The sequence below is a fragment of the Cydia splendana genome, chromosome 8 (genome assembly GCF_910591565.1).
Source record: "Cydia splendana chromosome 8, ilCydSple1.2, whole genome shotgun sequence".
In the NCBI taxonomy this organism is placed as follows: domain Eukaryota; kingdom Metazoa; phylum Arthropoda; class Insecta; order Lepidoptera; family Tortricidae; genus Cydia; species Cydia splendana.
In genome coordinates, this window is record NC_085967.1 from 7,898,299 (window position 1) to 7,922,069 (window position 23,771).

General features: G+C 37.4%; 1 protein-coding gene across 6 annotated transcripts in view; it reads right to left on the reverse strand.

Moving 5' to 3' along the window:
• The window catches only part of LOC134792767 (RNA-binding protein Musashi homolog Rbp6), a 574,739-nt gene that overhangs the window by 112,767 nt on the left and 438,201 nt on the right, over positions 1-23,771 (reverse strand). For all 6 annotated transcript variants that reach the window (XM_063764094.1, XM_063764092.1, XM_063764093.1 and 3 more), the window contains one exon: positions 22,239-22,287. In XM_063764094.1, coding sequence (XP_063620164.1) covers positions 22,239-22,287 — 49 coding nt within the window. The remainder of the gene's footprint in view (positions 1-22,238; positions 22,288-23,771) is intronic.

Below are 23,771 nucleotides of genomic sequence, written 5' to 3' on the forward strand. Positions count from 1 at the left end.
TGTTCTATCCGACAGCCACTTTAATATTTTATTCTATAGTCTGTCTAGCAATATCCGTCAGTAGAAAAGAGCCACAAAAATAAAATGTATGCGCGAAGGGGTATCTTCCCATAGAAAATTTGAATTTCGCGCCCTTTTCTACTGACACTCTTTTCTACTGTTTGACCGGCTATATATATCCATTATTATTTTTGGTCCAAAAATCTATTAATATTTTTGTGTAGCTTTTTAAATAAACGACAGGAAATTATGGAAATTTATTGAGGGCGCCAATTAACTTTAACAGGCAAGGCAACACCATGCGTATATCTATATACCCATTGCATAAGTGCGTCCTATACGTTTGCTATTTGACAGTTGACGTTTGCCGTTGACACATATAACGGATATTTTCGAGTAACTATAAAACGTTACAATAGACAACGTTCTTTTTCGTGACATTGTTTTATTTATAAATTTTATAATTTTTTATTTTTTATTTTCTGTTTTTAATGTTGACGATCTTTTAGTGAAAGCCTTTGTTTTATTCTTTTGTGTAAAATACTTCTTTAAGAAATAAATATATCTAATCTAATCTAATCTACTCACCCGGAATTTCAGAAGGTTATTCATAAACATCTTTAAAACAGATCACTACCTTGCCATCTTGAAATTTTGGTCAACCGTCTTTAAAACACGTTTTATGCTATCTTCTGAGCTACATTATATTATACCTACTTTTTATTTTCTTCGAAAGAAAACTCATTAGGTTAAAACACAAGAAATTTAAAATAGAACCTTTGTTTACAAAAATCTCACAAAAAATGATTGTCGTGACAAGACAACTGGTGTTCCCATTATGATTCGCTTTTACTTCCGTTTATTTAATTTATAAAATTTCTTGTTGGACTGTAAATATGTTTTCACGATTTAATAACGACGAAACTGAATTGTGACTATAACTAGTAGTGGTAGTTGGTTTTAGTGGAAGATTCTGCCCACACAATTCCCTGTGAGGATTATGGCAGAGAGAAGAAAGTAAGAAGATTAATCCCACAAGGTAGAGAAGCGGTGGAATTTATTATAAAGCGGTTTCGTCGGAGGCTTTAGTGCGATCCCGGTTGGTGCATTCGCCTGGTTATCGATGTGGTTGCTGCATGAAATGTTTATGTTTAGTCTTCGTTTATTTAGTTTGAAAAATGCGCTCGTGTTTTTTTAACATTTTGCTCAAATTTATTTACGATATTGGAGTATTTGATAGTCTTTTAAAGGGAAATTGTGAAAGGTTGCTTCAAAAACTGTACTTTATCTACTTTCGAAATACTGTTTTATAGAAAGAAGTTTTTCATTCGGTAGATTTTGAAAAACAAATTATATCAAAACCTTTTAATTGACCGAAGCGAAGCGAAGGTCTACGTTTTGACTCGGGCATTTTGCTTTCGTATGTCCGGATGTTCTCCTCTACAGGTCGCAATTCTTAACCGATTCTCGTGCAATTTTGTGACCGAATTTTATGACTAAATAAATTTTTTTTGTCAATCCGGTTTTTGGAAATTTTTAAAAATGGCGGAGTCGTGATACCTGGCGCCTAAACAAATAGTCGTATCGATATCATAAGACTTTTTTCTTTTTGAAACATGTTTACAGAGTTAATAGCAAAAAATGCAGAAAAAAATTATCGCTGGTTTAGGCGGTATTTAGATATTTAATTTTAACTAATTTTAATTTGAGAAGGAGTAGCTAAATTTCGTCAACCCATCTAAGAACTATTTGGCTCAGTTTGTAAACGTTCGCTTTTTTCTGTTTGCACAGAGGGTCTGGGCGTCTGGGTTCGATCCCCAGTAATTGTATGCTGGGATATTGTAACTTTTTGTATTTTCTTACACATAAATTTCGTATTGTTTTTCTTTAATTTACTATACACCGTGTTTTTATTGAATTCCGTTAACTTCGGGGTATAGTTAAGTACGTTTATAAGAACTAAATGGCATAGTTAATTTTCAAAAAAAAAATTTTTTTTGTTTTCTTTTTTGTTTTTTTTTTTTTGTTTAAAAAGTAATTAAATGTAGCATATAGCGTTGTTGTAACACGGGCATTACATTTAACTCAACCAAACAATTGAAATCTGTGACATATCAATGTCATTTCGTACATCAATCGACCGAGATTGTACTTAAGTTTAGTAGCAAATGTATGAACTCATTCTAAACACTAATCAATATGTAAGCCGGCCCTAAGGCAAGTGTACACGCTTGTAGAGGCCTTATAGTAAAAAAATAAATTATGGATTATCTCCGAAATGGACTTAATTAGAACATCGGTGTCTTTGAGAAAGTTACTTGATTTAAGCTCAGGAATGCACCCTTGAAATTAACGGAAATAAAAAAAAACACGGTGTATTTAAAGCTCTTAGCACCATGTTATTTCAAGCTCTGCTCGCGAGGTCTACAGCTCACAGAGCCACTAGTTTAATTAGAATTAGATTTTCATGATTGTATATTTTACTACTGTACTTAGTATGGTCAGATAGCTAAATTAAAGGTTGCTTCAAACTTAGAAGTCAACAAAAACATTTACCAAATGCACGATCAAAGTTTATCGCGCACAGTTTTTAGCTATCGCGTGCTTAGAGCAAACCAATTCGTTTTAGGCAAGTGCCTGCGTAAAAGGTCATTACAGAACTAATCAATAGTTTCATGCTCTACAAAATGTAGTTCAGCCTAAATGCCATGTCTTCACCTGTGCAAATGTCAGTGAAGGAACTGTCGGCGATGGTGTTCAAGGTGACTTTGGGTGAAGGTGCTTATGTTGGACCTAATTGAAAGGCAATATTATTTGTCGCAACTTTATTGATACACACGTACTACGTGTTTTTGAGGCTATCAAAGCCATGTAAAAAAATTACTAGTAATAATTTTTATTTATATATAAAGGGTTGAAAGATTCAATTTATAGTATCATACCTCTTATATAATATTATATTACATAATATTATTTTTAACTAAAACAGTTGAAGAGTCGGTTTGTCAAAATATATTTTAATCTCAATCAATGCAAAGTGCGAATTCAAATTCCGACGCCGGCATGGTATTCTATTCTAATCCTGTTGTCGCTGTCACATTACAGACACTAAACCATAGGCATATCATCCGCAGTGACATTCCAACATGAGGGGAACAAATGGATCTGACGTTCAGTAAGTAGGCACCTATTTTGGCGACCTTAACTATAACGTAGAAGGCATTCGGGTTATCGCCAATTATATACGGCTCTGACAAACGCAAGAGTCTCTTACTAAAGTGACAATAGACCTCTATTCAGGGTACTAAAAGTTTGCTCGAATACATGAATAGAAATCAGGATAATATCTGTATTTTTGGCAGTTATGCAAACTTAGAAGTTTTTATCGGTTTCGCATTATTGAAATCATACGGGATAAATTAACTGGACAAAGTTTATTTTAAAATCTTTCGCACGGTTCCCGAAATACAATTTCCATAACATATGAGTTCCTTTTATGATTTTACTATAGCATTTCCCTGGTACAACAAATTCATCGGGATTCTTACGAAATAGAATAAGTTAAACGGGAATAATTTACAGTTTCAAACTATCTAGACTGAAGTAATGGGGTTCAGTTCTATAGGAGGAAGTATTCGCAGATGTGAGGCAGTAGTAGCAAGGGTAAGGGTAGGTGAGGAGGGGTGCCGTCGGCCCTGACGGTGTAAATAATTGCTCTGTCGAACACACCTGCCGGGAAAGAAAATTAAGCAAAACGCAATTTGACTGAGTGATGAAGCACCTACAGCGCTGGATCAGTTTAATGAGTTACCGGCGAAAAATTACTCCTGATTAATAAATTCATTATCTCGACTCCATTATAAACAGCTTCAATTCAACTGTAACGAATTAATTTCTAAGGAGCTAGTGTAATTTACTGTAGAAAAAATATCTAAAACATATATATTATTAAGTTAATAAACAATTTTAGACATTACTTTTACAAAACCTTAACCGTTGGACTTGTACCTAAGTTTATAACTACATAGAATCCTTAAAAACAGCTTTCAAAGAGTTATTCTTAACAAAGTTGTCTCTGCACATGATAGTACGTACTTTGTTCCGAAGCAATGATCCGATAACATTTCGACGTGCGACACACGCTGCGCGATAGCGTTTATGTGCTCATTGCATGACAACCCCTCCTTAAGACCGCGATACTTACACCAATCAAGACCCTAGACCTCGTAAAACAGACTATTTTATCAAAATTACTTAGGGATTACTTTTATTTCGGCCAAATAGCCATTTCAGATAATTAGCTTTAGCGTTTTATAGTGCGCTAAAGTAAACTTTGTCACCAATTTTGTGTTGGGTAAATTGCAGAGGTAACAGCCTTTCACTCGGGCGTTTATTGGCAAATTCATAAACATCGACTCGCAAATAAAACGGTTGCGAGTGTACTTTGGAACGTTAGCGAGCCAACACGTTCCATATTTTCATGGGATTCAAATAAAAATAAAGTGGATGACCACGGGCTGGGCGGTCTAATTTAATACAAGCGTTGCATGTTCTGTCATGCGGCTGATGTACCTGCTTTCATTTTATTGCTTAGGAGGGTAGCCAGAATACAAAAATGTTACACGGGGCGGCGCGTTTGACAGCTGTTAAACAGTTTTATTATTGCCGGACGAACATCGCAGCGCGTATTTGCATAATTGAACGCCCACTTGGAGCCACTAGCTTTGTTATACTTTGCCGTGCCATTTGTCATATTCGCCGTATCATTTATGCATGTTGCTCGTAACGAGAGCTGCGCCGTTTTTCTGGACCATTCATTATTTCTTTTGTTGTTTGCTATCCCGCCCAGTCTTGCCCTTACTCGGACGACATAGATAAAAGTAACATATGTCGACTGTCCTCCCTATTGACACAAGCAACCGCATTTTTGTAACATGAAGTTGAAAGGGCTTTAATCTGGAATTCAGTCAGGTAAAATAAACATTTGCTTTTTGTTGCGCTCCAACAAGTTAAAACGGACTGTGATAGCTTTTGTCGCTAGAGTTTAGGTAAAAAACGAAACTCTATTTTTCAACGAAATTGCTTTCGGAAAAGGTTGTGCGAAATAAAAATTATGTTCGGCTACCGCGGTGACAAAACATTGATTGAAATGTGACTGTATTGGACCCGGGGGTTTAAACGAATAAAACTGCCTGAAATTACCATTGACAAGGATAATAAATCTTCATCTATAAATATTGGACTTACACTAGACTGATACCTCTATTACATTGCTTATCATAGCCACGCATCAATTAATCCGTATCTTTCCTTGCGCAAGAACTTTGAAAGCCGCCGATCAGATCAGGGAATAATAAAAGAGCCATAAAATAGGTGTAGCCAACACAAAAAGCAGGCGTTATCTCGAACGCGTAAATGTTTAATGGAACGAGCCACTCGGAGCGTTCGTGCGCAGCTCGCGATCCGATTTTAAACTGATGACTTTTAGGAGCTGGTACGGAAATAGCTACTTAAGGTCGTGAACTGCTGAGCACTTAAAAGAAAACACTATCAAGTCATTCAGACAGGTACTGTTAATTAAAAAAGCTCTCGAGAATCATTTAATTCCAGTTATTTGTAACGAACCAAATATCCATCCATAACGAATAAAATAAATCCTCTGAGCACGTTGTTTCGAACCTCCGTTTTTTAGCTTCGTTGACTGTTTGTTATTAAAAGAACCACTTTCTCTGTAATTTTGGATACATTAATCAAGAAGCTATGGACATCAAACAGCAATGTTCATTGTCAGAGAACAAAGATTACAAAACATTCATAGAACGAATGTGATTTTTATCATTCAAATGCTCACATACGCTTATTGTGGAAAAGAGCTTTGTTGCAGGGACTTTTCTTTGTTGATCCTCTTTCGACAATATTCAGTTATATTATTAAAGGTTTCCTTATAACATTCATATATTATAAACTTTACGAACCATGTCGTGTTGAGCTAAACGTACCTATACATAGGTCTAAACTAGGGATGTACCGAATAGTCGGGAAAGCCGACTTCCTCATTTGTAGTCGGCTATTAGTCGGCGACTAGTCGGCAAAAATGGCCGATTAGTCGGCACTTTATAACTGACAGAAAAACAGGGCAAAAAGAAATAAACAGCAAATGTATACCATAAGGTTTTCATCTGTTTTACCCAAAATTCCTATTTAGGGTGCTTACGAAAACTTATGTTCGAATTATTGACCGTGTGGTCGCTTTCTTATGTCCGACTGTCCCGTTTGTCATAATTATAGTAAATTTAGCCTTAGGATTTTTTTTATCTATTTTATGTTATTTTTTAGCGTTACTCTAATACTATACGATGAATAGCGCAACGAAAGGGGTAAAACGATTGTTTTTTAAGTGCATCTGAACCTACCTTAGACGAAGCTAATGATCTGGCCGACTAGCCGACTAATCGGCCATCCGAGTGCCGATTAGTCGGCTAGTCGGCCAAATCAATAGTTGGTACATCACTAGTCTAAATTAAATGGTTAAGTTACACGTAGTTGCTACCGCGGTTACATTACGGTTTCGTATTAAACAACCTTATTATTGTCCTGAGGGCACTGCGAGTGTGAACTGAAGTCTCAGAGGTGGCCGAGCTGTCGGAGCGAGACAGCCGGCCAGTCCTCGGGGCTCGCTACACGAAACCCCTGATAGTTCCGTGGTTTACTAGACAAGTTGCAAATTTGTTGCTAGCGATCAGAGAATTGAATATCAAATAAAGTTTGTCGACGTTCAACTCTCCGTTGCATCTGCAGATTTGTAGTGCTATTGCATAACTATTTATTCTATAATATTTTTATGGCAAAATAAATAGTGATAAAGCGAAAAAAAAAGAAATTAAAATCAGATGGCAACATTCAGGTGAACAATTTTCATTTTCTAAAGCAAAGTTAAATAACAACAATAAATTATAGTTTAAATTATAGAAAACTATTCATAGCTGCTCCTTTTCTTTGTTGCATATGTAGGTGTATGACACAAGATTTCAAATAACCCCGGGCTCCTAAGTGAAAAATGAGAAGCGAAATTTGACAAATACTATTTATAGCCCACTACAAAAAATAGTTTTCTACTTCTGAAATGATATCTGGAGAAAATGAGTTTTTAGAATCGGAGAGTAATAAAATAAAAATGATTTCATATTCGACTAAGTGTTGTACGACGTTTTGGTAGTTGTTCACTTGGTAGCAGTCAATTATAACCTTCTATTCGATTTGATGCTCGCTCGGTCCCTTGGGCGGTACGGCGCTCGGTTTGGCCAGCAAAGTTTAAATTAATTCAAGATTGACACATCGCACCTCGTCCATGCTCGTATTTTTAATCCTTTAATAGCTAAGCAACTTTCATATCTTTATTTGTCAGATACTCAAAGTATTTTTTTGATTTAACATCTAGTTACGCGCTTTTTCATTGGAAGCAATAACATATTATTAAACAATTCTGTTTATTTAACTAGTATTAATTAATACATTAAGCTACGTATAAAACATGCTATTAACATGCATTGTTTACTATTCGTTGATCGAAAACTAACATTACACAAAAAAAGTGTGTAAATGGTAAGTTATTATACTGTATCAACGGAGGTAGCTAATATTTTTCGGCGGTGAACGTGCACTCGCATACAAGACAAACGAATAAATCTGCTCGTCGCACACATTCGTTGCGTGCTCCAGTCCGTCTCGGATTTATGGGCCAAACCTCTTACAGCTCCATCAAAGCTTGCAAAATATTTACCTGACTGAACCATCCCTAACTGAAATAGCAAACGGCAGACAGCGTTCATAAAATATCAAGCAGTTTTGTACTCGTCGCTAATACGAAAGTTAATATTCCATCCAAATAGTTGGCTATTGGCGTTGTTGTTTTCCAATTTTGTTGTCAGAAAATTGCGAGCCAAATTTACGTTTCCACCATTTTATTGCGATCTGTGTATGTACTTTGGCAAAGTAATTCTTGTATTTAGTTATAGAGCAAGTATTGGTCACCTGTAGAATAGTAATGGCCATAAATGTCGGAATAAAGATTATTTTCCATGCTGCAGTTGACGACGGTCATTTTAATTCCCTAAAGATTAATATGATTTTTCCAACAAAAGAAAATTATTAAAATGTGTTTCAGTTAAAACGAACTTAATCACTATGGTGGACATGACGCGAAGCGCTCGGCTGTATGTTGGGAATGTGTTTTAATGTAAATTTCCATTTGGCCGGTTGATATGCGCGAGCGAGTGAGTAAATTCGCAACGAATCACGTGTGACATTCAATTGACAAGCGAACAAAATGTGTAAATGTAGTGATGTTGTCGGCGCCAGAAAGTTTCATTCGCAGTGTTGTGACCCTCCACCCGCCGCCTGGCGCACTCGCGAACCTTCAATGACAACTTGAAATGTATTAAATTGATCACCTAAAGGGACCTGCACTCGTGGTCGTATCGAGCGACGTAGCCAATTAAATCGGTTTTATTCAGTAAATCACTGCGTCATTTAAAACGGGGCATTAATATTCTGCGGTTTTTGAATTAATGTTTTAATTAACTTGGATTGGCAGTATCAGTAGGGTCTGCGCGCGTACGCGTTGCGTTTTTCTTTCAGTTGAGCTTTAGACAGTAGAGAATAGGATAGCCAGTGATTATAATTATAAGTATGCAGCGGAGCTCGGATCGTCCCTCGCACCTGTTGCCGCTCTAAGCATACGTACGAGTTGAAAGTCCGCCTCGTAGACTTTAGTAGATATGTAGTTAGGTCTATATTTTGAACAAATTTTGTGAAGCTTGAATAAATGAAGTGTAATGAATTAGCTTATTACCGTTTTTGAAGTGAAAACTTCTTTAGCGGGGCTGTGCACTTTTTGTGATGGGGAAAAAATGTTAATCTCGCGACACGTGACCGTAAGATTCGTAAGACGTAAAACGGACACGTGACCTGATCGAAAAACTGTTACAATGTCATTGAGTTTTCACTTTTGCCGGCACTCCCGGAGTGCAACCCGTTGTTTTTTTTTCTAGTAACACGCTAAGCAGTAAGACACATATGAGTACTTAAGTGTATGTCAATGGAACTGAATTTACAAAATAATGATCGTAACTTGGGAAGAAAGGTGACTTCTATATTACAAAAGTACTGTAAGGACTTGCTGCGTAAGTTTTGAAATCCATTAAAAGTTCAAGCAATGGTTGACCTATTAATCCAAGCGAGCTGATGTGTTTAAAACATTTAAGACCCCTTTAACAATGGATAAGTTTTGATCGGTTTATTATTCAACGTATAAAATAGAGGGTGCGAGAAACTTGGCAATTTACTTGTGAGTTTTGACATAAAATAAAATGTTTGCTCACTTCAAAGTCAAGTAACGCTTAGTGTGTTGGTTTAGAAGCTTGTTCCGTGTATCGCATGTCGGTAGAATTTGTCTTACTCGCGGTGCATTGCGTTATACCCTGTTACACTTTACGGTGTTCGCTTATGGAACGGCGTGGCTAGAACAGTCGGCAGTAAAACTTTCAGTGGATTGTTACATTGAAGCCAACTAAATAAAGGCGGGGGTAGGTTCTCGCCAGAGCCTTTTCATGGGCGTCGCCTTTATGCCGATTTTATGTTGCATGAGCAAAATACAGCTGTAATTCCGACACGGGAAAATGTATATTACGGCGAATCCTTAGTAGAATCTGGCAGGCGAGTATAATACGGGGATTTCTTGAGAGACCCCCGGGCTAGGTGAGGGTAGGCGCGACTCGAGTTTGTTACATAAAAATCCCGTTACCGCTACGGAGGTCGACAGATTACTTTCTTGTTAAGAGGATGAAAACAAGAGTTAGTTCACTTTCGACAAGGAAATAAATAAGAAAGATTCTTTCTTTTAAAAGGCTCTTTTACAGCGAATTCGTTAAGTGTAGCTGAGAGGCTGTTTCTGGAATATATTCCATTTACTGTTGAAGGCTCATACAGGCCAATTCGAATAAGATATTTAACATTTCTTCAACCAAAAACATTACTTTTGACACCGACGGATCAGTACCTATCATATAGGTAACAGATCGAATAACTAAAACTCTCTCGAACTCGAACATAAAGCTACATTAAAATTCACTTATGTGGAAACTACCACCGTGTCTTACCATCACCACGACCCAGAGAGGTTACCGATGATAAAATCTCGGCGGGACTCATCATGTTTTCAAAAATATATGCCAAATCCACTCATTAGATGCTGCATTGTCATGCTGCAAGACCAATTAAAGATAGATGAAAATATAGACTTATTTATCACGTAACTGACACAGGTCAATAATTATCATCAATGGAAAAGCATCACTGATTCCGGAAAGAACCATCAAGTTCTGATTTGCATTCTACAATAGAACGTATAGAATGATATTATTACGCTACAACAGTGTTCTAGTGCATGTAAAACAATTCATATTATATTCCAAATTGTACGAAAGTAATCAGTCGGTTTATTCTGTGTTCTGGAATGATCTCCCGGCTGCGGCGGCAAACACGCAATTTGTCCTCGGCGTTAAATCGACCGCAAACAAAACGGCGGCGCCGGCGCCGCGCCATCATTCACCTGTGGTCGCTCGTGATAATGAGATGGACCTACTGTTCAACATATTAGGCTGATTGCAATTGTGCATGCCGTACGTAAATCGACAGTACCCAGCGTTCTTGCTTATTGGAATAGATTTTCATTATCCAGACGCCGTTCCGAGTTGCGTAATCCTGTTTTGTAATGTTTTTTTAGTAGGTATGTGAAATAAATGTGTGTTAGTAAGTGTAAGTACGCAGTATACATATTTAGTACTAGTAGTTTACGTAGTAAAATATTAAAGAGTTAACTTTTCATAATAAATGTATATGTATAGTAAATTATGTTGAAGCTGAATTAGTAGCCGAGACTATTAGGCCTATTCGGATTTCGAGATAATCACAAGATCTTGAGACGATTTAGAGATCTACTATATCTACATTAGATATCGACTAGATGTGACTTGGATATCTAAGTCATAACTTGTCGGAATCGTTCAAGAGGACCTCCAGAATCGCGGAGACGTCAACTTTGACATATTTATATTACAAATATCTGTAAATTATCCGTATCGTAACTTGTTAAAGTCTAGTAGAAATCTAATTCATTTTCCGAATCGGGCCGTATAACCATTGAAATATGTTTCATTTCCAGAAACCAAATTTCAACGAGATTTTTCACCCTGCGAGATATAAAAATTATATTAGAGGCCCTAAAATATGAGTAGCCTTAAATCATTCTAAGTATCAAAAGATTTCACCATAATTTTATTATGAAAAAAGTTTAGAGGAAGTCATTATTTTAAGGTGCAGTTTGAAATCCTGAACTAACTTCTTCGATAACCACAAGCGACATAAAGAGATTTTCGCGATCGCGACTTGCTACTAAATTAATGGGATAACGCTCTTTAGGCGTTAAGTTTTACCGCGTGTAATTAACTTGGCCTTAGTAATTAAGATGGTTAATAAATGGCGTAGTAAGTCGCTTTGAGATATGCCTGGAATCCTTTAATATAACCAAAACAAGCACAAATAACTCGCGTTAAAGTGTTCGTGTTAATGTGACAGAAGGACTTGGCATAATGCTTTAGTGGCTAAGTTGTCGCGGAGGTCGCTTAATTACGCGAGTGCGTGCGATTATCAACGCCTTAGTTTTACAAAAGTTTTATTGAGGAGTCCCTTAATAGGAATAAATTTAGATAGCGTTTATTTTTATGAAATGGTTTCAAATAGCTATTTCATAGTTTTATAAGTAATGCTTATAGAAAATATTGTTGAACAAACATGCTTGTTTTAAATTATGTTAACTAATAAATTTGTTCATTATATTATTTAATAACTTAATTATCTTCCGTCATTCTTTCTGTCATTTCTGATTGCATCATTCTATTCAATTCATTGTCAGTAGTAATGTCATTTCTAGTGTCATTACTCTGACATAACTCCAATACTGAAGGAAGATATTTAAATAAACTTCATTACTTGCCGTCATTCCTTCATGCCAATCCCTACACTATCACTAAAAATGTCATTCCTTCAAAGTAATGTCATTATTCATGATAGTGTCCGGCCCATATTAAAGCCTCGCATTGATGAATAAATAAAACTTTAAGTACTTATTCATAACTAATAAGTTTTCTTAACACAAATACATAAACACAGAACAAAACAGTTGATAAATACACGTCCGTACGTTCTTTGTTAACATTATTTAAGCCAGTATAGTAAATAAATTTAAAGTCTGTAAAACATATTGATACGTTACAAATTAATAGTCGAGGGGTAAAATCTAAATCGTATTTATTAGTTGATAGCCAGTGTTCCGTCTTTTGTCCTTCGGCGTGACAATGTGAAGGTTGCAGTCAATTTTCCTCGGCCCCAGAATGGATGGCTTTTCAATTGCTGCCACTTTATTTACCTTGACTCGGTAAGGATGTCTACAATAGCTATTCTACTGTGTCATTTCCCGCACTCACAATTTTTTTATCCATCCCTTTTCGATAGGAAGTGATTTGCTAAAACATACTTCTAATGTACATTGTCGAAGCGTCGGACCCTTAATGCTCCATTGACGACCAATTCGAGGTTTCGATTTATTGCTATCTATTCTTAAGGAGGCATTGTTGTACGATCCAAAGGAATTATTGGATGATAGAGTCCGACCGCGTACGTGATTCCATTGGTCTGATTACACAAATATAATGGCGGTAATGTTCGCTACTAAATAAGAATTAAATAATATTAATTTAGCTACATAAAATTGTATTCAATAACACTATAAATATGCTCACTTCAATGCTATTTTCAGTGTTCAATATTACAAACCGTAAAATCTAAATCATTAGCGAAGTTTTTACCACTAGACGTAAAATATGCACCAACTAGTTGAATAAACCACTTATGTATAACTACCGTCCGCTGAAAAACAGACTAACTAAATTCTCCAGTATTTTCCATACCACTACTCCCCGCAGGGATCTCAATCCTCCACTAACGTGTAAATTAACTTGTTACTTGTTGCAACAGGGAGATATGGCTGCCCATCGTCGAATGTACGGTCTAAGTGTGCGGTTATGTATTTCGAGGTAAGTTGGAAGTGGTTTTAGGCTGAATTTGATTTCAGTTGAAGTGTGCGGTCGAAGATTATAGTTTAATCTACCCACAGATAGAGGATTACCGCAAGCTGTCACGATTGAAGATAATATATAGTATTAATAAAAACCGAATGTGTACAACGACCTGCAAAAATGCATACCGTAAAACCACCCAGCTGTATTCTAGTCCTAGAACTATGGTCCACAAGGTCAATATGTAATTAAGTATCAATAGTGCCAATACCAATGTTTATCTTGGTTTTGTACGAGTTTTTTCTGCCATTTATACATACATTTTGCTTTCAAACTTCGATTTTCTAATAAAAGTTACACATGAACTTATTTAAGATAATTTTGGCCCGTAGTTGGGAACTCTTGGAGTATAGTTGGGTGGTTTTACAGTTAATTCCATTCATAATGTGGGTATGCACTTTTGCACCTGTGTGTATAGCTGTGTGCAATAGTCCTAGTATATCGAACGAGATAAATAAAACTATTGTCTCAATGAGGAGGTGTTTTATTTATGGACCTACAGAAGATACCAAGTCAGCGAGATTCAGTTAGTCAAAATAATTTTGAATAGGTACGTCAACGTTGTACCTAGGTATATAAGATACCACTATGTATTTAAGTTGTTTAAGCTTTAACTAAATTTCTTCGTAAAGGGTCAATATTTAAGATAAGACATTTATCATTTATTTTGTCGCCTGGTTATCACTTTAACAATAATACGCGTGTGTTTATCGCTACCTTAACTATTGTGTAGTGTGTACTATGCTTCATTTATTAAAGTACACGACCATGAACTGTTCACTGAATGAAACTTTTAAGTTTTCACTATGAAGATTCTGACCAAATTTAACGAAAAGAAAACATTCGATAAGAACTTAAATCCTTTCTACTCAGTCTTGAAAATATACAAAGAGGCGCGGAGCAGGTGATTACGGAGCGGTCCCAGAGGGCCTACCGCGAACCACGTTCGACGTGTTGCCTCCCTCTCACACTTACGTACGAATTTACAAGTGCGACAGAGAGGCAACACGGTGATCGTCGTTCGCGGTAGACCCCCAGAGCTCGCGGGCTACATCCTCTCATATGCAATGCAACGGGATGCATTCTCACTCAACCGCCGCCTTCCCGGGGGAGCCAGAGACTCGATACCGTATCAATATATCAACATTCTATTTAGAAAATGCAGAAACAAAAATGGTACGTAGTAACGCCGATTCTTTTCCGCCGTTGAGTTGAACTTCTCGTCTTTATGCTTGTACAAAACCGTAGAGCTTGCTCACAACGCACACACGTGCGTTATTTAATTGATATTGTGTAGGTATTGAATTCTTGTTTTGAATAAAGTATCGATCGAATACCTTTTGAGGGTAGCATAAAGTGTACAACATTAATATCGATAATAGTACTATTAATAACGTTAGAATGATATGGAGGCCGATTGAAAAGTACATTTTGATATCAATATGATCTTGTTATTATTCGCGCATGCGTTTCTCTCGTACGTGTTCGATAGTAAATAACATAAAGTAATAAAAGTAACCCGAACAAGCCGGTTTCCGAAAAGGCTATATTACCATAGACCACATCCATACGCTGCGGCAAGTTATACAGAAGACCGAAGAGTATAACTTGCCATTATGCTTAGCGTTTGTGGACTATTCGGTGGAAACATGGGCGGTGCTTGAGTCTCTTCAGCGATGCCATATTGACTATCGGTACATCGAAGTGTTGACAAAGTGTTTGTATAGTAACGCCACCATCCGGTCGGTACAGGAGCAGAGCACGAGGGCGATTCCATTGCGAAGAGGCGTAAGGCAGGGAGACGTTATCTCTCCGAAACTGTTCGAAGTTGTTGACTCGTACCACCTACCTAGGACAAGTAGTCCTAGGTAGATGTAGGTCCAACTTCGAAAAAGAGGTCAACCGCCGAATCCAACTCGGTTGGGCAGCGTTCGGGAAACTACGTAATGTCTTTTCGTCCGACATATCTCAGTGCCTCAAGACGAAAGTCTTTAATCAATGTGTGTTACCAGTGATGACTTACGGCTCCGAAACGTGGTCTTTCACTATCGGCCTCATCTCAAAACTCAAAGTCGCTCAACGAGCTATGGAGAGGGCTATGCTCGGAGTTTCTCGACGTGATCGAATCAGAAATGAGGAGATCCGTAGACGAACTAAAGTCACCGACATAGCCCACCGGATTAGCAAGCTGAAGTGGCAATGGGCAGGCCACATTGCACGCAGAGAAGATGGCTGATGGGGTCGAAAAGTGCTCGAGTGGAGACCACGGACTAGCAAGCGCAGCGTAGGACGTCCACAAACAAGATGGACAGACGACCTTGTTAAGGTCGCCGGAAGACGCTGGATGCGGGTCGCTTCCAATCGGCACGTATGGAGGTCCAAGGGGGAGGCCTATGTTCAGCAGTGGACGTCTTATGGCTGAGATGATGATGATGATGATGAATAAAAGTAAATAAAGAGTGGTAACTACATACATCAGTTTTCTTACCAAAACGCGCGTTATTTCGTAGTCGACATCTAGCGTCATGTAGCGGAATTATCGCGGGACTCACGGACGAATGAGCAAATGATATCATTTTGATGTTAAAATGTAAGTTTGGATTGCGCTCATGTTAATTTTCAATATGAAATACATTAACAAGTGGCTTTGTTATTTTAAGCAGATAGAATGGGTGACCTCACTGCCATGTTAATAAAGCAATAATTATGATGTATTCGCGGTGGAGTAATTTATAGCTATATCTAAATCGTCAAATTAATTCAAAACATCGGTAGGCGTTTTCGTTACATTTATCGGAATGCGTGTGGTCATTTTAATGATTATTATGAGCGGTTGTGTTTAGTACCTACTATTACAATTACTCACACAAATATTAAATAACATAATTATTTTACTTATATAACATCTACTTCTCAGTATTCGTGTACAAGCCGGTGTACTGATGTTGTAAAATGAATTAATTGTAATACACGTAATATTAACAGGGCGGTTTGGTTTCCCGCAAGATGCATCTAAGCTCGATGTGCTCGCTCCCCTGGGACGCTCCCACGTGCCGCCACTTAGCACTCGGCGAATACACACTTACGAACTTATAAGACAGCCCAAACAACTCTTATTGTACACTCATAAAGACCAATACCGCATACTCTGATTCACGGACTAAGATAGCAAACTTTACAGAGTCTGAGAGCTCTGCTCCAGAAGCTTACTCGTGTTGGAATTGCCTCGACGTGTACAAAAATAGCGAAAGTGTTCGGTGAATTGAATCCAATACGAAACAAATATAACATTTTAGTGTGTTGTGTTTGATTCGAATGCAATTTATGATTCGCAGTTACAAATACGTAACAGTCCGGATACGTGCAAGTTATTTTGTTTCATTTGTAAAAGAAGTGTAAACTAAGAGAGTTTTAAAAGAAATATCCCAAAACACGACAAACAGCGAGTAGAAGCGCTACGTTTCATACCCCTTTTTTTGAGTGAATCGAAAGCGATCATTTATGATTCATGCGATAGGCGTCTTTACCCATTGCGAACAGAGTCGAATGAAATATAGATAACACTACTCTTATGCAAAGTGAAAGGTGAAATTTTCACGGTAGCAGGGCACGCACGCGACGAAATGTGTCCCATAGGCGCGTGTTCTTTACCAAAAAACCGAATGGAATCCGCCCCACTGAGATTGGTTCCGCTAGTTCTTTTACCTTTAATATTTAACAACTTGGTGACTCACACATCGCGTTCACCTTTTATAATGGCATTTGATTCGAGCTTCACTGCCACTAACAGTCATTGCCGTAACCTAGTGGTATGATAAAAAAAAACACTTTATAATGCACGGCCTTGCAAAATAAAAACAATAATACCGACTTTATCACACCAGCTCAAAATTTTAAAATTTAATTATTAAAAAAGACAATGGATGAAGGGATGCCATTTATATTTTTTTTATCAACGAAGGTCGTAAATAAAAGTAAAGGGTGCTATTAAACGCATTATTCGCGCATATTTAACTTACTGTAAAGGTTAAAAGGATTTTATTTTACGCATTTTCTACAGCTTTACATAAAAATCACCCTACGAATTAAGTCCCTATTCAACACATGATATACAGGCAAAAAAACGGGCACCAAGCAAACAATTGGAAATCCTAAATATAAGGCAGCAGTTTAAAAATTATATGATTAGCAAATATTCGTTTTATGCAAAACGTTTGGGAGCCTGTGTAAATGCGACCATTAATTTGACTAGGTACGTTTGGTCTCTAAATTAAATACTTATATATAAATATAATACGAAAACCATTGATATATACCTACACTACATATAAAAGTAATATTACCCTATATATCCCTATATTATCCCTAAACTGTTATCCCTTAACTGGTTATCCCTAAACTGTTCGAAAAAATTATCTACGATTCACTTTTTTACGCAGTTCGACCGAAATTGGTAAATCAGCAACATGGGTTTATCAATAGACGTTCCACTGAGTCCAATTTATGTCAGTTGATTGATTTTGCGACGAATGCAATGGATAAGGGCTATCAGGTAGATGTTATTTATACCGACTACTCCAAAGCATTCGATAAAATTTCTCATTCTTTGCTTATTCAAAAATTACAAACTTTTGGAATTCACGGTAATCTTTTGAGATGGCTTACCTCCTACCTGCGTGACAGAACGCAAGCAGTTGCTATAAAGGGGTACACTTCTAGCTTTGTTCCCGTATCTTCAGGCGTACCTCAGGGATCCCATTTGGGTCCATTATTATTCAATATTTACATTAATGACGTTGTTGATTGTTTCAAATTTTCTGATTTATTATTATATGCCGACGATACTAAAATTTATAGTATTATAAAAAATAGCGATGATTGCATGAAACTTCAAGCTGATCTTGATAGACTGACGTTATATTGTTCTATGAATGAGCTGTACCTGAATGTAGAAAAGTGCTGTGCTATATCATTTACAAGAAAACGCAATAAAATACAGTATAATTATTCTTTAAATAACAAAACGTTAAGAGTTGTATCTGAAGTGAAGGATCTGGGTTTAAATTTCGATAGTGAACTACAATTTATTTCACATATTGACAAAATTTCAGCGAAAGCATACAGAATGATGGGATTCATTTTCCGCCAAAGCAAGGATTTTACACACCCTAAGACTCTGCAACTTCTATTTAACGCATTTGTTAGGTCAAACTTAGAATACGCGACTACAGTCTGGAATCCTCATTTCAATGTTCACATCCACACAATTGAAAAAATTCAGAACAAATTTATTAGAACAATGAAATATAAATTTAAATCTTTTAGCACTGACAATTTAGAGTCTCTTCAAACACGTAGAGAAATTAGAGATCAAATTTTTTTGTTCAAAATCTTACATGGCCTTATTGATTCACCTAATCTTTTATCTAAAATTTCAATTCGCTGTCCTAATCGGCGAACTCGCTCCACAAACCTTTTTGCAATTGACTTTGGGCGCACTACATATGCAAGAAATAGCTTTTTAGCTAGAGCGTGTAGAACTTATAATGAAAAATTTTCTGATATTGATATATTTCATTTATCATTACAACAGTTTGTTTCTGCAATAAAAAGTACAGTTAATGGTAAAAATAATATCCATTAGTAATTATGTTACATCATACTTTCCAATGTTCGCATGTTGTTTTTATGTGTGTTATTACATCAATTCAAGTTAGGTATTCGAGTTATGCATGTTGTAAATAAATTCTATTAATGTTAAAGTAGGTTTAAGTTTGAATTGTTTTAATGTTAGATTCTGAGCAACATAACTGTTATTATTCATTAGTGGAAACTGTGTGGCTTGTGAATGTGTTATCTGATTTACTATATGTGTTGTTTTTGCCTGTTTGTTTCCCAAAGGTTTAAATAAATAAATAAATAAATAAATATAAATCGATATTATCGCCATACCGACTGAAATACCCCAGCAAAGAAATATGTTCAAAATGACATCATCTTCCTCGCGTTGTCCCGGCATTTTGCCACGGCTAATGGGAGCCTGAGGTCTGCTTGACAACTAATCCCAAGAATTGGCGTAGGCATAGTTTTTACGAAAACGACTGCCCGATGGCAGAAGGTCAGATGACCTTCCAACCCCCTCTGGGGTTAACTAGGCTTTATTAGGATTAGTCCGGTTTCCTCACGATGTTTTCCTTCACCTAAAAGCGACTGGTAAATCAAATGATGTTTCGTACATAAGTTCTAAAAATTTCATTGGTACGAGCCGGGGTTTGAACCCGCGACCTCCAGATTGTAAGTCGCACGCTCTTACCGCTAGGCTACCAGCGCTCTATATAATATGTTACAAATATATATTATTTAAATATGTATAGGTAAGTAAACGGTATACAGTTTACCTGATCAAGCTCACGCGGAATAGGGACCACGTGAGTCACCTTTTACGCTTAGTCACAACCGTTGCAGGTCATTCAACTCGACTCAAATCACTCGGCAAGCATAAAGCTATTGTTGTGATTTATAATTCAGGCGGCGGGATATTTTGTCGTCTTGCGGTGCCTCCGCCCGGGCCTTCGGTACGAAAAAATAGATAGTAAAATGTATTGAAATGGCTGCGGGCCGGCTTATCCGGTTGAAAGTCAATGAATATTTGATTTCAATTTTTTTCCCAACGTCGCCGTGAAGTATTCACGATATACCTAATTTGATTTTCGCCATTCCGCCCGTTCGTCGGGGCAGTTTGCATTCATATTCAGTTTGAATACGCGTTTGGGTTGCCTCTTGCCCGAGTTTGATACAAATAAACAGGGATATTTTTACATTTCTTGCTAGTATAACCCGACCCAACTGATTACGTTTCTGGGATAATAACCCATCCTGTGTATGAGCCTATATCAGGAATATTTACAATAAAAAATTATACTCTTGAATTACATAATAATATTCGAATGGCTCTTTACATAATGATATTTGTGTCTCACAATCTTGCGAAGCGAGAAAGGAGGTAATTTCAATTTCAATTTCAATTTATTTATTTCATAAAGATAACAATGATCTTAATAATCGTAATGTCATTGAAAAGTAAATTGAATTTAATGACATATTTACTAACCATTTGAACACATGTAAATATTCATAACTCATAACTCATTTCTAATATAGGGAAGTACGTATTAATCGTAAGCTTTTTTAAACTAATTACCGAGTGAGGAGTTTTCATCAGGCCGTTACGCAAAAGGGGCTAAAGTTGGATTCAGAGAAAATCGTAGGTAAATCATTTTGTCTTAGCACGACAAAAAAAGGTTCGTTTTCCCTGAGCTGGGGATGAACAGGAATGGTTTTTGCGAACTTGCACAAATGACGGCGCAACGATATTTTACCCAAGCTGAATATTTGGGTCAACCTGTTTTTGCGTAATAGGGATTACAAAAGCAAATTTAACATTGTGTTTGTTGTAACTGTTGCAAGGGAACCTTCGTTGGCAACAAAAGATGGCCGGCCTTGATACATTTTCCACGGATTTTAATTAAAATCTTACGCGTTGTGGGGTTAATGAAACTGACTGAATATAAGTCCCGGCGAGTAGTAATTTAAGATAAAATATAATGAACACCGTTACACATTTAATTACATACAGTGACAGCTACGTTGAATGGTAAATTACAATGGTTGTATTATTTATTTTAAAAGTCTTTACGCCAATCCTAAAAACCGAATGTTATACTAATGGACCACGAGCAAGCAACATGTTTTCAAGACTACTTCCCCTGAGGCGCAAGTACGCGAAGCGGCAGTTGATGTTCACGAGGCTTCAATATATATTTTTCCATGCCACCGGATATCGCCCGGAAAATAAACTACTGATAGAATTAATTGTACCTGACTTGAGGTCTAAAAGCAGAAAACAAAATAAAATTACTGTTCGCAAGATAAATGTTTCAACGTTGTTGATACGGTTTTCAACCAATTTTTCCCTTTCACCCGCACTAGATACCTACAAAGAAATCTACATAAGGAAGCCATACATTTTATTCGGGCGTCGATTTGTTATTTATTAGCCGGGAATAGTTGCAATACGAGGGAGGGAACACAATACCGAAATCGGTGAGCCTATTTAGTATCGATACCACCTCGAACCTCCGTTTCGCTTCGTCTGAGCTGTAACCTCTACCAGCGATCCTTGACCTCCCTTGCCTCTCTGGGGCCCTTGGTATTGCGTGGTGAGGGAAAGTTATCTGTACGCTATAATATGTCTTACTCCACTGGCCGTGCTTCATCGAGCGTTGGCGTCTGTATTTATCCGTAGCTAGGTTACCAACGAAGACTTTGTGGCGAAGACGGCCAGTGAAATGAGGCGAGACGAGCACAAAAATGATATGTTTCCGTATGTGACATGCAAGCCTTTGGAAGATGGCTGTTTTTCTAAGGAATATGTGACATGACAGCTAAGCGCTTATGCGTAGTGATGTGCCGTTCCCGGATATATTTCCCCAATTGTGTGAGGAATATTCTCGCTTGGTTAAACATACAAATGAGGTAGGTAATATATCCAGGGACGGTATATTAATATAACTTGTGCGCTACTTTCAGATTATTATCTTTTAAGTTAAGTTTCTTTTACAACCCACAAACTTTATGTAATTAAATTATTAATACTACCCACTGCTAAACATTAAATGGTTGTTTGGTATACCGATTTTATAGAAACTACCTGTTACTTACTAAATTATATGAGCAGCCCCATTATTTAAATGTAACTTCCATTTCGAATTGCTTGTACAATTGCAGACGCAGGTCCACTCACACATGTGTAGGCAGGGTTGAAACGAAATTCAGTTGCGTGATTCTAATGGTCAATTAATTATTTGTAAGCGAGTAGGTATAAGATGTTACAACACGCAAACATACAGTTTTTGACCGCGCACCATTGAAATTACAGGTTGACCCAATAAAGGTTTTTTTTTTTTAAACTTATTTATTTTATAAACCCAATAAAGGTTGATCGCTTGAAATATTTTATGGAAGTTTGTATCGTTAGGTACTCACCTCTGTGCCTATTGGTCTGTTTGTCGAACATTAACATGGCGTCCTCGATCTGCAACAAGAAAAAAAAAGACATAAAATAAAGTTCAAATCCTGAAAAGATCGGGGGGAATACAGCGAAAAACAACGTCGTACGCGATTTTAGCCCCGCCCCGGCAATAAAACACTCCGTCGCTGTAATAACGAATAAGCACCGGTACAGAGTAAACCACACGCTGCAAATAAACTTTGATAAGCGGGGGCGAGCAGGTAATAACGTATTCATAGAGAAATAAATGGAAAGTCGGCGGTTAGGACACGAACAATACACGCGAGGAGAGATGTGCTGTCAGCGGCGCGCGCGCCGCGCGGGTTGCTCGCGCTCACCAAACTCGGCCGCGAAGGAGCATTTTTAAATTCCCTATCCGGTTACAAAACAGCAATAAATCTCTGGTGCTAGGTAGCGAAATAGCATCGTCAATATTCATGTTTAGCGTACGCATTCTACATTCATGTTGGCCGTTGTAAATTCACTGCTTTTCAACATTTTCGAGTACGTTACTTAGTCTATACATATAAACCGTTGTCATATATTTTTTTGTAACATTTTTTCCTCGTCGAATTGTACTGTAAGTATTATAGTAAAAAAACAATGTTAATTATAGCTTGATTTTGTTTCTAACGATAGTAATACCCTCCAAAACGCAAAAATACAAAGTTTCTGAATAAGGGTTTGCTTAAATTGTCTATTAATTTATTACCTACTAATGTTAAAAAAAACCGGCCACGTGCGAGTCGGGCTCACGTTCCAAGGGTTCCGTACATTAAGTTACGTTACAGTAACTACGTTTTAGTCACGCTTGACTGCACATTTCTAATAGGTTTTCCTGTCATCTGTAGGTAAAGAACAACAGCTTTGTGAATTTTTCAAAATTTTAGAAATTATAGTTTTGGAGATAAACGGGGGGGGGGGGGAGGAATGGTCGGACAGACAGACAGACATATGCACGAGTGATCCTATAAGGGTTCCGTTTTTTTCCTTTTGAGGTACGGAACCCTAAAAATGTGTCCGTGGAACACAATTGGACAAGTTGAGTTTGACAGGCGAGTACTGCGGGTCTATCTCGGCGCAGGCATTGGCGGCGGTTCCCTCGGGCCACATTAGGCGGAAGGTCGACGCTACGCACTCCCGATGATCGATGCCCAAAACCCGTAACAGGTGACCTTACCCTGAACGCGTTGCCTCCCTGTCACACTTACGTACGAATTTACAAGTGCAACAGAGAGGCAAGAGGCGTGGTTCGCGGTAGACCCTCAGGTGACCTTTCGCTGTATTATTCCTACCTGTAGAAACGTTTGTTTAGCGGTGATTTGTTTGAGTGGGAATTGCGACGCTTTTTGTTTCACATGTGAAGTGGACAACCCTTTTTTGCGGAGAAAGAGTTGTATTAAATTGTGCCGGGTCGAGTCGACTTTTGTTCTGAGTTTTGCGGTAGTTTTTTAGCTAATGTGAGTTATTACGAACCTTTGTGAGCTTTCGTAGAACATTTAATCCTT